Consider the following 17715-nt stretch of genomic DNA (forward strand, 5'->3'; position numbering starts at 1 on the left):
TGGGGTAAGGGAGGATATATTTGAAAATAAAGGTGATACAAAAACAAAAGATAGTGATAAAAAATTTTAAGGAAAAGTAATCATGGAATAATAGAGTTTTAGATTAGAAAAATGTTTAAGACATTTAGTCTAGTGCCATGGTTATATAGATGAAGAAACTGAGGCCCAGAGACGTCTCAGCTCAAAGGCTTGGTACCAGTAATATCTTGCATTTACAACGTATTTTGACTTTTTCACATTTTTTACATCCATCATCGCAATTTATCCTCACAAAATTCTAATAAAATATGCTTTATTATTCCTTTTTTCCATATGAGGAAAGTAGGACCACAAACAGTGCAAGATAGTAACAAAGCCAGGACAAAGTCCTAATTCCATTTCCCTTGATAACCAACACTTTGTAGATGCCAGAGATTATTTATAATCCTGATAGTATGGATGGGGAAGTTGAGCCCCCATTGGAAATGGGGCTCAGGACTTCTACCATCCATTCCTAACTAACCCTTCTCTAACTAATAAGGGATCCTTTAAATGGGAAAGATCTTGTCCTGGAAGGAAGAACACCAGATTAAGCACCAGAAAACCCAGGTTCTGATCTAATTTAGGGGGTGATTTGCCACTACTAGGAGTATTTGAACAGAAGTTATATGATGGGGACAGCAAGGTGGCACAGTGAATAGAATACTGGTCTCAGAGACAGGAGGACCCAAGTTCAAATCTGGCCTCAGACACTTGACACACTTACTAGCTGTGTGACCTTGGGCAAGTCACTTAACCCCAATTTCCTTGCCTTCTCCCCTCCAAAAAAAAGAAGTTGTGTGATTTGTTGGGAATATTGTAGTGGGGGTTCATGTTTCATTTCAGATGACCTATGAGTTTGAAGATTTTGTGATTCTGCGATTCTATTCTGATGTCTACTAAACCTTTTGGGCCTCAATTCCTTCATCATTAAGATGGGAGAGATAATGCCTTCTCTGTCTATCACACAGGGTTGTTAGGATCAAATTAGATAATGAGTATAAAATGTTTGGAAACTCTTGAAATGACAAGGTATTATTCATTCACTTTTTTAATATTTGAGGGTTTTTTTAATTAACAAACATCAAGTCTAGGTTAGTCATATCTATTCCCTATTATATCTATAATCTTCTCTCTGCCTTTCCAGAGCTGCCATGACCTTGTTGCTCACAAGAGCACAGTGTTCTTTAGGGATTATGGGAGAACCACCTGGCAGGGATCAAAGCTGACATGGAAACCCACTCTTGGGTCCCACAGGCATCAGGTGACAGTGTGTGGATAGCCCTACTGATCACCTATGAATGGTGTCAGGTGTATAAGCCTGCAATGAGGAGCTGGGCCCTCCTTACTCTGTAGGCTCAAAGCCTCTGAAAATTCAGGTTCCTTCCAGGATGGCCATTAGCCAGAAGGCCCTGGTCCAGAGCACTACCCACCTCCAGCAGAAAGTCTTTCCTGCCTTCCTTCCTTCTCCTCCCCTCACCCATTAGAACTACTGCTTTCTATGTGAGAATCCCTTCCACTTACCACATACACACATATGTGTATGTGTATGTGTATATATATATATATATATATATATATATATATATATATATATATAAAATCTTCTATGTACATATGTTTGCATCTTGTCTCCTTCATTAAAATGTGAGGGAAGGGCCATGTTTTTTTCCCTTATCTGTAACCTCAATGCTCAGTACAATGGCTGGCACAACATAAAGACTAAAAAATGCTTGTTGATGGACTGACTGTTGGAATTGCTCTAGGCATAGGGAATCCCGGACCCTTTCTGGAGTCTCGAGTGCACCCAGGGACGTTCAGCAATGCTGAGCTGGGAAAAAGGCCAACTCTCTGCCTGACCTGAAAAATTCTACTAGATCACTCCCTCTGTGAAACTTTCTTAGGCTAAGCAGAACTGATTTCCATTCATTACTGCCTCTTTTTTGATGAGCACCCCAGCTACTCCCCACTGTCCTCATCAGGCATATATTTACATAAATTAACACATATTTCCACTTGCCTTTTTTCTGGGGTACCATCGTTTAGGTGTCTATTATCTGTAAGTGACACTTCAAATTCCTCCAAGGCAGGTATGGGGCCATGGGGCCATCTTCTTAACTTGTAACTTTGCCATAACTTCATGCATTGTACACAGTGATTGCCTTTTACATCTACATCTTCACGTTTCTCCCACATTTCCTATTTGGAGCCAATCAAATCCAGTCTGACCTCACCACCTCCTCCTTCTCCCTTCCAATAATAATAATGATAATGATGATGATTATAATCATCACAATAAACATTTATATAGCACATTAAAGTCTGCAAAGCACTTTCCAAGCATTATCTCCTTTTATCTCACAACAACCCTGGGAAGCTGGTGCTATTATTATCATCCTCACTTTATAAACACAGAAACTGAGGCACAGAGCAGTTAGATTACTTGCCCAGGATCACACATGTAGTAAATGTCTAAGGCTGGATTTGAACTCAGGTCTTCTCCAAATCCAGCACAATATCCACTGAGCCCCCTAGAGCTGCCTCCAGCTACCAAATTTTCTCTTCTCCAGGTTAAAACTCCATTTCTTCACCTGATACTCAAATGTTGGTTGAAATAAATAGAATTAAATAAAGTGAGCCAGACCCACTCTCAGAACCACTTCATTCTCCCAAACACATGTCACTGTTCTGACATTCTAATTGGACTGTTCCCTTAGCAGGTGCTTTCCATTTCTTATCTTCTGTATGGTCCCAGCTCTTAAGTGGAGCTAGAAAGGGCAAATGAGTGGGGAGAGAAGAGAGGAAACTATGTAGCTATAGATAGATATAAAGGGAGAGCAGAGGAGAGAAGAGAAGAATGGAGAAGAAAGCAAGGAGGGAGGGAAGAATGACAGGAATGATGGGAAGAAGAAGAGAAGGACGAGAAATTGTGGAGGAAAGCAGGAAGCAGGACATAGCTGATCAGTAATACTCACGTGTTATGAAGTACACACCAACCACAGTGGGGGTCTCCTGAGCCAAGGCACTCACTGCAACTTCGATACTGACTACAGGACTCAACAGGAACTCTGGTGAGCTACAAGGACAAGAAACAAGTGGTTAATAGTCTTTCAAGAGACTCAGTGGTTCATTCTATGAAATATTTGGCACAACATGAGGCTTTAAGCATAAAACAAATTAGACCTTTTGATTCTTAGTTTGCTTTTCCAAAAGACCGAGCTAAGAACCCTTGCATTCCCCGTGTTCTAAGGATTTTGTATGAGAACTGCTTTTTAAACCTTTTAGCAATATAGAAATACGAACTGCTATTACTATTACTAGTAGGAGTAGAAGTATTCTCTGCTGTGAGCTCTTTGAGAACAGAAACTGTATTCTGTTCCCTGCCTTTTTAAAATCCCTAGCATTTAGTTCCTGGGCACATAGCAGGAACTTAGCAAATGTTGATTAACTATGGGTTGTTTTTAGGCTTGGAAGGGACCTTGAAGAACTGTACAATCTAGTTTCCTTCCTTGTTCAGATCAGAAGATCTCAGATCATCTTGTCTTTTTTAACTATTTTTTTTTCAATGAACATACTTACATTTTCTCTTCCTCTCACCTCTCCTCCAAGAAGAAAAAGAGGAAAACAAAACTCTTGTAACAAATATGCACAACCTTAAAATCCCGATGCTTCACACAAAGCATGAATTCTCTCTAGGGCAATAACTCGAGTAGGGTCAACAAAGGTGGGAAATTTCTGGCATGCTAACAGCGCTGCCAAATCAGTGAGCATGAAAGGTCCCTTGGTCAACTGGCTTTTCTCCTCTTGAAGCTCTCTGAGGATTTTTTAAAATTCCATTTGACTTATTCACATAAACATACACACATATATGTTTATTATGTGTTTATCTATATACATGCATTTACATACAGATTATTTTCTACATACTATTTAAGTATTTCTCCATTTATTTCTATTTATTTCTATTTATATATGTATAGCATTTCCCCCACTTCCAAACCAAAAGTATACCCACCAACAATTCAATTTGTGACTTTCAGTTCTTAGATAGAATGAACTTGAATTTTCCTGTTCCGCCCTTTCTTTTCCAGAGTCCACTTTACTCTCCCAGTTAATTCCCCTTCTGGTGTCTTTCACCTGTGCTGGGCTTTCTGCTGTCCTAGAGAGACTCTTTACATTTAAGGTCATGGTTCTTTGTTCATCCTTTCTGCTTTTTTTTTCATCTTAAAAGGTAATTTGGAGTTTATACCATTTGTTTTGTTTTTTTTAACACATCCCTTTCCCTCCTCTACCCAGCAAGTCATTCCTTGTGACAAGGAGTAAAAGAGAAAGGGGGTGGGGGAGAAAGTTTAGGAAGATCAGTGAAGTTGTGAATCATATCAAAGAAGAGGGAGGTTCTGTTTTTATTTTAATAAGGGGCCATAAACTCATTCTTAGTAGCCTTAGCTCACTCACTTTTTTTAGGGTACTGGTTCTAAGAGTCCTCTCTTGGAGATCAGTCTTTCCTGTCTTTCCTGGACATTTCCTTGGGTTAGTAGGGACTGACTCCTCAATGGACAATTTGATACTATCTTTCACCAGGATCTTGTTAAGTCAAATGTCCTACTGAGTTTCTCTGTTTGAACTTCACTCTCCAATTTCTTACATTCTGCTAAAGATTACAGGGAGGCAGATTTCAGCTTGACCTAATAAGAAACTGCTTCAAAACTAGAACTGTCCAAAACTGGAGAAAGCTACCTCAGCAGAAAGCGAGTGTCCACTCACTGGAGGTGGGAAACAAATGCAGGAGGGCTATTTCCAGGGGATGCTGTGGAGAAGATGAGAACCGTAACTAGTGATTTCTGTAGCCGGGGTTAGCAGCCGTGGCTGGGGAATTGGGAAGGGGCAAGCTCACCTTGGAAGTGGGGGTGTGTGTGAAGAGGAAGTGTGTTCCCAAGCCAGTGGTGTCAGGATGAATCTTCTACCACTCCCATGACGGACATAGGATGGGCATGAGCAGGGGAGGAAGTGCCCCCAGATGGTTCTATTATCAGTCAAACTCTCACCGTGGTTGCCCCTCCATAGTTATAGCTTGACTTAGGATTCACGATTTGTGATAGGGGTCAGGGTTTTAAGACTTTGGATTCCCAGGAACCCTGACCTGTGACACTGACATGCCAGAGCAAACAGGGTAGGGCTCAGAAGGTGTTGTCGATTCGATTCAATTAAACAAAGATTTATCTATGATTCGGCTATTGTTAACCTCATGACACAGAGTCATCATTGATCAACCTCTTGACATGGTTTGTGTCTGAGACCTTGAACAGCATAGGGCACAGCCCAGTGGCCAGGACTTACCTTGGGGATGCATACAACACAGGGTAACAAAAACACAGACAGGCAGGGAAAATCAGACAGGTAACAAGACTCTCCAAAGCTGTTCTGCTTTGCCCCAAAGAGGTCTCATCTGTCTTTCTCAATCTCTCTCCCTCCAAAACATACAGCTCTATTACCACAGCATAATGAGTCAGGTTAAATACAAACCCAGAAGCCCCAGCTCTCTCCCTCCTTTTGTCTGGTCTCATGGAAAGGCTGCCCTGACTTTAGAATCAGAGGATCAAGATTCAAACTGCTCTGTTACCAGCGTGACGTTGGGCAGCTCACAAACTCTCTCGTCCTGTTTCTGCATCTATAAAATGACAAGGGCACCTCGGTTGTTCCTATGATCTGTGATCCCATGATCTAGGGCTTAAAAACAACTTCAGAATGGAAAAGAAGCTGGTGTCACTGTTGGGGCGATTGGCAATAGCTGTTGCCTCCCTGCCCTGGCCCCATTGTGCTCATGGTAGATATTAGACTAGACAATCTTTGAGCTGCCTACCTTCCAGCTCTAGGATTCAAGGGTAATTTTTTTTAGCATTTTCATCTATGAATCTGTCCTTATCTCTAGACACTTTTTGATACTTGTCTTTGTTTTTCATTATCCTCTATTAGGTCTCTTTTAAAAAAAAGTTGGTGAGTTGTTTCAGTCATGTCTGACTCTTTATGACCCCACTTGGGGTTTTCTTGGTAGAGATACTGGAATGGTTTACCATTTCCTTCTCCAGCTCAGTTTACAGATGTTCAAACTGGGACAAACAGGGTTAAGTGACTTTTCCAGGGTCACACAGCTAGTAAATGTCTGAGGTCAGATTTGAACTCAAGTTCTCCAGACTCTAGGCCCAGTATTCTATCCACATTGCCACCCAGATGCCCCTTTTAAGAAGGAATTCCTTTCCATTTTTTTATACCTTTGTTTTTCAGAACCTTTTTCCTACCAATCTTTCATCACAGGTAGCCGAACTATTGTCCTCTTTTGCCTTCTTAATATTAGAACTTGAAAAGCAATGAGTCTAAAATAATTCTCTCTTGGTCAGCTCTACCATTTCCTTCCACCACGGGCAGATACATACCCAAGCTGTCTTCTGACCATGTCACTTCATCGCTGCTCCACAGTATAGGACAGTTAGAACCACAAGTTGATCGATAATGATTGCTCTCCTTTTGTCACCCAACAACTGAATTTTGGAGCAGAAACGGGTCTCATAGATCGTCTAGTCTAGGCCAACCCCTGAGCTGGGGAGGTTAAGGGACTTGCCCAGGTCACAGAGTCTATTAGAACTAGGACCAGCATTAAGGTCTCTTAAATCTAACAAACTTTCTTTTCTAACAACAATTTCCAAATCCCTAAATCCTTCACTTTTTTCTCTTTTATTTTACTCTTAGTGTTGCTTTTTGCACCTGTTTTCTCTCCAAAACATGCACTGAGAATTCTCCCCAGTCTATCCTCCATTTTCCTGCTCCTTCTTGCCATCACTGCACAGTGTTGAGCTGGCTCTGCCTCTGTCCCCTCCTGGTGCACTGTTTGATACTTGAAATATTCCCTTCCCTTTTCCTCGTGTTACTGCCCCTTCTCAGCAGGTGCCATGATGGAGCTCAGGCTGTGTACCTCTAGTCAATTTTTTTTCTTTGTAATTTCAATATGCATCTTAAGATTGAAAGCATGGTATAGTGAAATGGGCTCTGGATTCAGTATGGTAGATTGGACACAATGATGGATTTGGGTTCAGACAAGGGCTCTTGCCCTTTATTGTCTTTGTGACCCTGGACAAGGAGTTCCATCTCTCTGGGCCTCAGTTTCCTAATTTGTAAAAATGATTAAGTAGGATTAGATGTCCTTGAGGATCCCTTTTAACACTACAGGCAGCTATGTAGTATAGTGGATAAAGCACTGAGCTTGGAGTCAGGAAGATGAGTTCAAACCCAGCCTCAGACTCTTACTACCTGGATGATCCTGGGTCACTTAACCTGTTTGCCTCAGTTTCTGCAACTATAAAACTGGAATAAATATAGCACCTGCCTTCTAAGGTTGCTATAAGGATCAAATGAGATAATATTTGAAAAGCACTTAGCATAGTTCCTGACACACATTAAGCACTTCAGAAAGGCTTGTTTCCTGCCTTCCTATGATCCTATGGCCTTGGATAAGTTATTTAATCTCTCCAGGCCTCAGTGCTTCATCTGTCAAATGATGGGGTTATACTAGCTGACCAATTATAAAGTTCTTTTTAAAAAAATAGTATTTTTTTCCAATTACACGTAAAGACAATTTTTAACATCCATTTAAAAAAAAGTTTGAGTTCCATATTTTCTCCTTCCCTCCCTCCTTTCCCCCTCAAAAGCAATTTGACATAGGTTATTTATGTGCAATCATGTAAAACATATTTCCATATTAGTCATGTTGTGAAAGAAGAAACAGACCAAAAGGAAACAGTCACAAAAAAATGAAAATAGTATGCTTCGTAAATCTAAAGTTCTTCTCAATTTAAATCCTCTGATTCTATGAAATTAAAAGACCTGGGTTAAAAGACTCTGAGCTCTACCACTTAATAGTTTTATAACCTTGGGCAAGATACTTAATTCTCTGGGCCTCAGTTTCATGGTCCTTGAGATGGAGGTAATAGCCCTTATAATGCCTGCCTCACAAGGCTGTTGTGAGGAGACAACTTTGTAAACTATAAAGCCTCATGATGCAGAGGCATCATTGATCAACCCTTGGATGTGGTTGGGGGTTGAGACCTTCGGGGAGAGCTATTTTGAACAGGGGGGTGAGCCCAGCATACTGACTTTGGGGGCCGACCTAGACACCCCTAGTCACCTCCATTGCTTCTCTCACTCACTGAACGTGAAGATGCTGGTCATCTTAATGTTACAGCGGGGGCATCAGGCTAGGAATCGGGTGATCTAGGTTCTAATCCTGGCTTTGCAATGTATTCACTATGATACTCTGAAAACTCAGTTTCTTCCCCTGTAAAAAAATAGAGTTGGTAGATGAGAGGATCTATAAGCTTACTTTCAGCTTTTATTCTTCATACAATGGAGAAACTCACTTTGTCCCCAACACTTTTGTAAGGTCTTGAAGAAAAATGGTGTGTTGTCCCATGAAAGCCCCCTTTGTTTTCTTTTATATTTAATACTAGTGGATGACACTCTATATAGCAGGTGTTCCATCTTTTCTTTTCCCTCCTCTTTTCTGGAAGGGAGGAAATGACTGAATCTCACCTGGACCTTTCTGAGGCTTTAGCCTTGCCTGTTTCCACCCTGCCTCTTTTCTTGCATCTGGGGTTATTGAGAATTTACTCACTGGCATTCTGAGAATTGTAGTTCAAAGTTCTGAGGGTGATCTGTACTTCTGTTGTCTTCAAACTGGAAGGAAGCCTTTCCATATAGCTAGCTCTTTACAGAGTAGCCCTCACTGGGGCTAGGGATTTTCCCTGAAAAATGTTCCTAGACTGGCCTTATCTTTGCTGTTTGTAACAATATTTTCAGTCTATGAACTTTGTCCAGGGGACATTTCTCTGTGCCTCTCAGAGGACTTAGCCCCCATTTGGTGAGATATCTCTATCCACCATCCATTATCCCTATTTTACACGACTGCACATAAATAACCTATGTCAAATTGCTTTTGAGGAGGAAAGGAGGGAAGGAAGGAGACATATCATTCAATCAATCAATAAAAATTTATTAAGGACCTACTATGTGGCAAGCACTGTTTCTCTGGCCTATAGAACATATACTCAGTATAGTCAATACATGTTTTTGCCAAGAAACATCATTCTTATAAGTGAAACCCAAAATGTATTTTCAAACATGAACCTCAATTGCTGTGCTGAGTCATTGCTTCCACTCATTGATTCCAGAAGCCTGTGGCATAACTGCTTCCCCTAAGATGAAGGACTGGGAACCAGTTTCCAGTTACTGTCGCCTACCTGGATTTCTTCAGGTATTTTTGAATGGTCAAAGGAGTTTTGCAATTCACATATCATGTCCTTATTGAATTCTCTTTTCTTTTTCTCCAATATATACTTTTTATCATCTCCCAACTCTCTTACTCTTATCTCTTTTTGGAGGAGGAAGGCAAAGCAATTGGGGTTAAGTAACTTGCCCAAGGTCACACAGCTAAGTGTGTCAAGTGTCTGAGGCTGGATTTTAACTTAGTTCCTCCTGACTCCAGGGCAGGTGTTCTATTCACTGTGCCACCTAGCTGCCCCTAGTCTTACCTTTAAGAATGCCATGTCATGCCATGCCATTTCTCTTTCTCTTTGTGTCATATATACACATATGCATATATGTGTGTATAGGTATATATGTATGTATATATACACACACTATAACTAAATAGTCCTTATGAGTACTAACTTCCATAAAAGTTTTTATTCTTTTAATTAAAAGGAATAGATTTTTCTCTCCATCTCAACCCTAACCCTCCTCCTACCCCAGTACATTAGTGGGGAAAATGGAAAAACAAATTCCTTGTAACAAATATGTATGGTCCAGGAAAACAAATTCCCTCATTGATTGTGTTCAAAAACATATATTTCATTCTGTACTCTGAATCTATCACCTCTCCCTCAGGAGGTGGATAGTGTGCTAAATCATCAGTCCTCTGGAATTATTGATGGTCATTAAGTTAATCATAGTTCTTACAGCTTTCAAATTTATTCTTCTTTATGGTATCATAAATGGAAATAGTTTTCAATTACCGCAATCATATTTTCACAATGTTAGTCCCTAATGCCTGTATTTATCTAGTCACCAAGGAATAATACCCTAACTGATCAAATAACTTGATCAATTCCAACAATGGAAATTAGGAACTATAATATTAGTATCAGTCACAGTTATGGACAGATTGTGTCTATTATAAAAGAGCTGTATGTTTTAAAGATATAGATCAAATAAGATGTTTATAGTACTGTTAAAAATAAATGCTTGAGGAAGTCCAGCAGTCAAGTTTTCAGAACTTCCAATATTAGGAACACCTAGAGAAAGCAGACAGTCCCTTGTGCCACTGTCAGAGCGCAGTGTGGGAAAGTACAGGTTTAGAAAGTATTCTTGGGGAGGCTAGGTAGCACAATGAATAGAGCACAGTCCTGGAGTCAGGAGGACCTGAGTTCAAATCTGGCCCCAGACACTTAACACTTATTAGCCATGTGATCTTGTACAAGTCACTTAACCCCAAATTGCCCTGCCTTTCCCCCTCCAAAAAAGCAACAACAACAAAAAAGTATTCTCATTGGAAAGTAGAGCCAAGATGGCATATTGGAATCAGCAGCCCTTCAAACTCTCCTGACATTCCCATGTGAACAACTTTAGGATAATGCCTCACATTGGATTTTGGAGTGTTAGAGCCAACAAAATGTCAAAGGGAGACATTTTTACAGCCTGAGACAATTCAGAAGGTCGGCATGAGAGGTCTGTGACAGCTGCGTGGGGGCTGACCCACAGTGCACATGGTGGCAACACCAATGGTGAACCCTGAAGATAGCCATGACAGAAATAACAGTAGTGATAGTAGTAACAGCAGCAGCAGCTTTGGGAGCTCTTAGCCCAGAGATAGGAAGGGAAAACTTGAAGACTCTCAGACCTAGCTATGAAAACAGCAGCACAAAAAGCTCTGAAGCTTGGGACAGTACCTTCTCACCCTGAGGAGAACAGGGGCCAACTTAAGTGTAAAGTTCAAAGTCAAGAAATAACAACAACAACAGAAAAATAATTTGACAATAAAGAGCTACTATTGTAGCAAGGAAGACCAAGACACAAACTCAGAAGAAGACAACAATGTAAAAACTCTTACATCCAAAGCCTTAAAGAAAAATGCTAATTGGACAAAAAGTCAAGAAGAATTCCTGAAAGAATTAAAGAGATGAGTAGTAGACATAAAAATGGGAAAGGAAATGAGAGTGATACAAGAAAATTATGAAAAAAGAATTAATAGCTTGATAAAAGAGGCACAAAAATATTAGGGAAAATGCCTTTAAAAACAGAATTATCTTGATGGTTAAAAGAGGCACAAAAATTCACTGAAGAAAAAAACTCCTTAAAAAGTGAAATTAGACAAAAGGAAAAAGAGCTACAAAAGCTCACTGGAGAAAATAATTCCCTAATAATTAGACTGGGAAGATAATGACTCTGAGACATCAAGAAACAATAAAACAGAATTGAAAGAATAGAGAAGAAAATGTGAAATATTTCATAGGAAAAACAACTGACCTAGAAAATAAATTGAAGAGAGATAATTTAGGAATTATTGGACTACCAGAAAGCCATGATCAAAAATGAGCCTAGATATCATATTTCAAGAAATTATCCAGGGAAAGCTGTGCTCATATCTTAGACTCAGAGTGTAAAATAGAATTGAAAGAATCCACTGATCATCTCCTAAAAGAAATTCCAAAGCAAAAACTCCCAGGAAAAATTATAGCCCAATTCCAGAGCTCCCACGTCAAGGAGAAAATATTGCAAGCAGCTGGAAAGAAACAATCCAAATATTGTAAAGCCACAGTCAGGACCACACAAGATTCAGCAGCTTCCATGTTATGGAGCAGAGGGCTTAGAATACGATATTCTGGAAGGCAGAGGAGCTAGGATTATAACTAAGAATGAATCACCTACTCATCAATACTGAGTATAATCCTTCAGGGGAAAAATTGATATTTAATGAAATAGAAGACTTTTAAGCATGAGCAATAATGCAAGAAATTATGTTTAAAATGAAACAAAACAATAAATTTAGCAAAATCATGCTGGATGAGCCTCGATTTGTAACCTACTGGGTAGTACTGCAGAAGAAGGGGTGTACTCCTCTCCACTTCCTCCTTCCTTCCGGAAGAGGAGGAGATCATCAAGGGGTGAGGGTTCATCTATTTTTATCCTATCCCTTTTCCTTCCTTAATTAAAAATCTGGAGATATAATTAGCCACACTCTGTTACAACAGCTCGCTCACATTTAGCCTGGGTGCAACATATAGTGGTCCTAAGATCCACATGATCTCATTCTCTGCAGTTTCTGGAGGCTCGGATGAGATAAAATTCTTAGTATAATCACAATAGTTGAGAACCTCAGGGAGAAAAATCGCCAACATTCAGAGAGAGGTTTTATTCTTTGTCCTAAATTAAAGTTTTGGGTATCTCTACATATCCCCTGGCCTCTTAATGTTGGAGGCAAAATTGGGATTCAGGAAAAATATGTGAGCAGGGTCTGTTACTGGATAATCCGAAGGAGGGGGAGTTAGAGAATGAGCTGATTCTTTTATGAACATCTCCTAAACCTTGAGGAGGTTGGTAAAACCGATAGCTTCAGTCTTCTGTTCTGAGATGGTTGCAGGGCCCAATGGTCCACCTTGATCTTTTTTCCTTCTCTGCTACAGTCATTGCTCAACTGTCCTTTTCAGATTCTTTTCACCTGTTGCCCCTGTGATTCTTTTGATACCTGCTATCTCATTAAATCCAGGGTGAGGCAGAAGAATCCTCAATAGCTGGTCCCTCTGTTCTTATGGTCCTTGCTCCTTTCTCTCAGTCCACTATCTCAGAGGCTATGTATATGTCTTTTAAAACTCCTGGGCAAGGCACAAGTACCCTCTTATGGCTCAAAGACCAAGTTCCAATTGCTTTCATCGCTATGAGAGAATGCATGTCCCTATGAACTACAAATCCCAGAATGCCACTCAGTTCTCAAAACTGTATTTCCTGTATATGAAACTGTCAACTTTTACCATCCTCAACTTGCTCATCAAAGAAAATCTCTATTAAATTGAACAGAGTAAACGAACCAACACTGCTTTGCTTCTCTGCATCACCTTCTGAACCTCCTTTCTCTTTTCTTCTATGAATTTTTTAAGGTTTTTCTTTCTTTTTTCTTTCTGGTATTACTATTACTACTTACCAAATCATTTCCCTGGCCCTTTAGAAATAAGCCTTCCCTAGCAATGAGCTAAGCACAGTCAAGAAAAACAAGCCTGCACATTGGTTATGTCTATAAATGCGGTCTCATTCTGTACCTCCAGTCCATTATCTCTCTTTCGGAAGGTTGTAAGCAAGGAAAAAGGCTTTTCTTCATCTTGCCTCATTAAATATCCTTCCCACCCTCCTCCTCTACTGTGTTCTGTGATTCCTCTTAGATTTATCAAATAATTTTCTCTTTTCCATTCCCTAATGATGCAGTGTTGCCCCTTGTGTATTATTCCATCTGCTGTTCTCACAAGCCTTTGTATTAGGATCCCTGTATATATCATGTGATTAGTGCTCAGTAATGCCAATGGCCTCCAGTGCCAAATGCTCTTTACCTCTCCGAAGTCATGTATAACCATTGATACTTCCTAACATATTGGCCTTTTCATATTTCTTCTCACAGGGTATTGAGATAGTAGGCGAAAGTTGGAGCCTACGGGCAGCCTTCACTGTTCTTAGAGCCCACTCCCAAGTCCATCAGACCCAGGACTACCCTTCAGCAGCTTCATCAGTTTGCTTATTTCTGGAGCCATGTCGCTTGTTTCTAAATCATTCATTTCCCCTTCCCCTCCCCCTCCTTTGATTGGGGCCCTCCTGCTCTCCCACCATTCTAGCCCTTTCTTCTGCATCATTCTCGGTTTCCAAAGTCATTCCTCCAAAAATCTCATTATCTTTTCCTTCTCATGGGTTACCGATTTCAGTATTTTATCACCCAGATGGTCAGAAATTTCTTCCTTATGTCCAGTCCAATACTTTTCAGAGTTAATGGAAGCCTGTTCCCTTGTTTCATCCTACATTAGAGTGAATAACAATTGTTCAGCACTTCCCTTATTAAAAAATAAAACAAATGTCTACAGAGGCAGCTAGGTGGCTCACTGGATAGAGTGCTGGGTCTGGAATCAGGAAGACTTGAGTTCAAATCTAGCCTCAGTCACTTCCTAGATGTGTGACCCTGGACAAGTCACTTTACTTCCATTTGCCTTAGTTTACTCCATTGTAAAATGGGTATAAGAACAGCACCTACCTCCCAGGGTTGTTGTGAAGATCAAATGAGATAATATTTGTGAAGCGCTTAGTGCCTGGCACCCATTCCCCTCCAAGAGGCAGTAGAAAGAACACTGGGACTGGAGTCAGGGAATCTGGGTTTGAATCTTGGTTCTATGGCTCACTCCCTCTGTGACCTTCAGCAAATCACTTCACTTCTATGGGACTCTGTCAAATGGCAGAGTTTAACTTCATGTCACGTTCCCTTCCACCTCTAAAGCCCATGGCTAAGCTAACCAGTCTCAATTCCTTTTCATTTCCAGAGGCCATGCCTCATCTACCAATCACTTTAATTTAAGGGTTCCTAACTTTTCTCAGGGCATGGATCCCCTTGGTGAAACCTGTGAATGTTGGTTTTTTTTCCCAGAATAATGTTTTTTTTCAAAATGCATAACATAAAATACACAAGATTGCAAAGGAAACGGAGTATGAGGAAAGGGGTGCATGTATGACATGCCTACTGTACTCCAAGCACTGGGCCAAGCACTTTACAAATATCATCTCATCTGATCCTCATAACAACCCGAAGGGGTAGGTGCTGTTATTATCTGATTTTATAGTTTGGGAAACTGAGGCAAACAGACGTTATGACTTGCCCAGGGTCATCAAAGTTTGGATTCAGTCAAAGGGCTGAACTAGAGGACCACATTGGCCTCCAGGTCACAGGTTCCCCACTCCTGGGAAAAGATCTGAGAACACCATCAGTATTTGAGAGTCAACTTGCTATTCATGAGCACTAAGGAGACTTGAAATGAAGGGGCTTGAAACTAGGCCCAGTGAAATCTCGTGCTCTGCTTAGCAGGCTAGGCATCCCCCTGAGCTAGCCTGTTCCTCCCCAGAGCTGACTTTCACATGCCCCAACCATTCCAGAGAGCTCCTTCTCCTCCTATCTCTCTCTCTCGCCCCATCCCTAATCCTGTGAAGCATGAGAACTTTGCCTGCTGCTTTAAGTAGCTTTTTGTAAACAGTGGGCTCAGAAAATCCTTTCATGCCACTGTAGACCGATCTTTTCTAAGGGACTTCCATCTAAGCCCCTCCTTGCTTCATTGCTGACAGCCTGTGAGGACCACTGGGTGGCACCAGAAACTTTCTAACCCCCTTCCCTATATCACCGGGGAAATGAAGTCACCATCTTCAAATATCTACGCCTTGATTCTATCCCTAGATCCTAGAATAAATGAAGTTGCCCATCCCCATCCCCCATCTCCTATTTCTCATGACCCTGTTCCAGGAGCCACTAGGGATGCAGAGCCACAGGATTAATTAAAGTCACCCCCACACTCATTGAATTCTTAAGCCAGAGTGCCAGGCCTGCTAATTAGTCAAGTGAGGGAATTCAGAACAGAGGAAGAGCCAGGGTATCAATTTATAAAACAACTCAGATGGTATCATGGCCAGAACCTGGCCTCAGTTTAAGTCCAGAGGGCCCTCCAGCTACTGCTAATCATTAATTCTCCAAACACAGGAGCCTAGGACTTAGAGCTTAAGGGACTTCAGAGTTCATTTCACCCAACCCTCCATTTTACAGATGAGGAAACTGAGAACCAGAGACAGAAGACATAAGTCCAAGGTCACAGAAAGAGGAAATAGAAGAGAGGAGATTTGAACTTAAAGATTTGGTCCTTTGGCTCTAAAGTCAGTGTTCTTTCCTCTAAACCACACACTGAATGCATTTTCTATACACAGGAAGAAACTACTGCCAATATGTTCACTCAATGGTTAGCGCTGGATTCAGCCAGATTGTCATTGTTCAGTCATTTCATTCATGCTCAACTCTTTGTGACCCCATTTGGGGCTTTCTTGACAAAGATATTCTATATTTCCTTCTCCAGCTCATTTTACAAATGAGGAAACTGAGGCAACAGTTAAGGGACTTGCCCAGGGTCACACAGCTACTAAGTGTCTGAGGACAGATTTGAACTCATGAGGATGAGTCTTCCTGATGCCAGGCCTGGAGCTCTCTCCATTATGCCACCTAGTTGACTTGTATGGAATAGGCACTTACTTAATTGTTTGCTGAACTTAACTAAATGCAATATGTTGACCAAGGGGATTCTACTGGTACACCATCAGTTGGATATACATTCTGAGTCATGTTCTTAGTAGTGAGGATGGCTTTAGACTGATTACTTGCATGCACTCATATCAGGTGGAACAGGTTGTTCCTTTAAAAAATATTTGGCTGATGTTCAGGATACAGTCTGTGAGAGGCATGGAAAGGAGAGTGACCAAGCTTACACAGTAAAAAAGAGAGGAATATAGGGAGAGAGCACTGCCTTCACCCTGGCCAAGAATCCATGCTACCTGTATGCTAATCCTAGCTTAATCACTTAGCAGCAGGGCAACCTTGGTCTAGTAACTAACCTCCCTAGACTTCACTTTCCTCATTTGTAAAATGAGGCAGCCTGCTGTAGTGGAAGAGAATCATAAGACCTGGGTACTGAGTTCAAGTACTAGCTCTGATATGTCGCAACCAATCAGGTGCAGTTTTCTCATCTGCAACATGATAAAAGATGCCAAATGCTTGCACTATCTACCTGACAGATTCATGTGCAGCAAAGTGCTTCACTAACTTTAAAGATCTATAGAGATGTGAAGTGTTATTTAAGGTCCTGGTATTTTGTAATTCAAATAACTGAACCTGGGATATTCAATGTGTCAACAGTGGAAGGTGACTCTGATGTCATATGACCTGAGTTCAAATCCTGCTTCTGATTCTTATTACCTTTGTGACCTTGGACAAGTCATTAAACTTCCCAGGGCCTCCGTTTACTTGTAGGCAGAATTGGGGATTGACTTGGATGGTTCCTGAATTTCTATTCAGACCTAGGTCTATGGTTTTATGAACATCCTGAACTATAACTAACCAAGGATATTAACTAAGAAGGTATTTAGGCGTGGGGATTTGAAGTCACGGGCTCCATATATCCCAGACTCCAATCCTATTTTTCTAAAGTTTCAGAAATACTTCTCTCTGAGGGTTGCAATAAAGTCCTGCCGTATCTGTGGCTGACAGCATCTCCAAAGATGCCTGCTGGTCTGCTGATTGCATTCAGTAGAGTTTTATAGATATAGTGCACAATATGTATTGTATGTGTGTGTGTGTGTGTCTAATTTGTTTAAGCATTTGACATTCTGGTCGAAATGTGAATTATTACTCCATCTCTGCTCTTATAATTGGATGCTAATGCTACGGTAGATGCATAGAATCTGATGATGGGAGTTAATTTAAATGTCCAAAAGGCTTCTTAAGTATCCAATTTCCCTCAAAATTGTCAAGATGAAAATTTTTAAAAGGAAGAAGATCCTTCAAGAAATTCCAAGAAGCTGGTGGGAACACTGCCA

The 17715-nt window shown here is 40.8% G+C and overlaps 1 protein-coding gene across 2 annotated transcripts in view; it reads right to left on the reverse strand.

Moving 5' to 3' along the window:
- The window catches only part of PLXNA4 (plexin A4), a 780904-nt gene that overhangs the window by 172934 nt on the left and 590255 nt on the right, over positions 1-17715 (reverse strand). For both annotated transcript variants that reach the window (XM_069087251.1, XM_069087250.1), the window contains one exon: positions 2994-3094. In XM_069087251.1, coding sequence (XP_068943352.1) covers positions 2994-3094 — 101 coding nt within the window. The remainder of the gene's footprint in view (positions 1-2993; positions 3095-17715) is intronic.

This window comes from Petaurus breviceps, unplaced genomic scaffold (genome assembly GCF_028583685.1).
Source record: "Petaurus breviceps papuanus isolate PSGF00001 unplaced genomic scaffold, PetGlider_PUasm1.0 181, whole genome shotgun sequence".
Taxonomy (NCBI): Eukaryota; Metazoa; Chordata; class Mammalia; order Diprotodontia; family Petauridae; genus Petaurus; species Petaurus breviceps.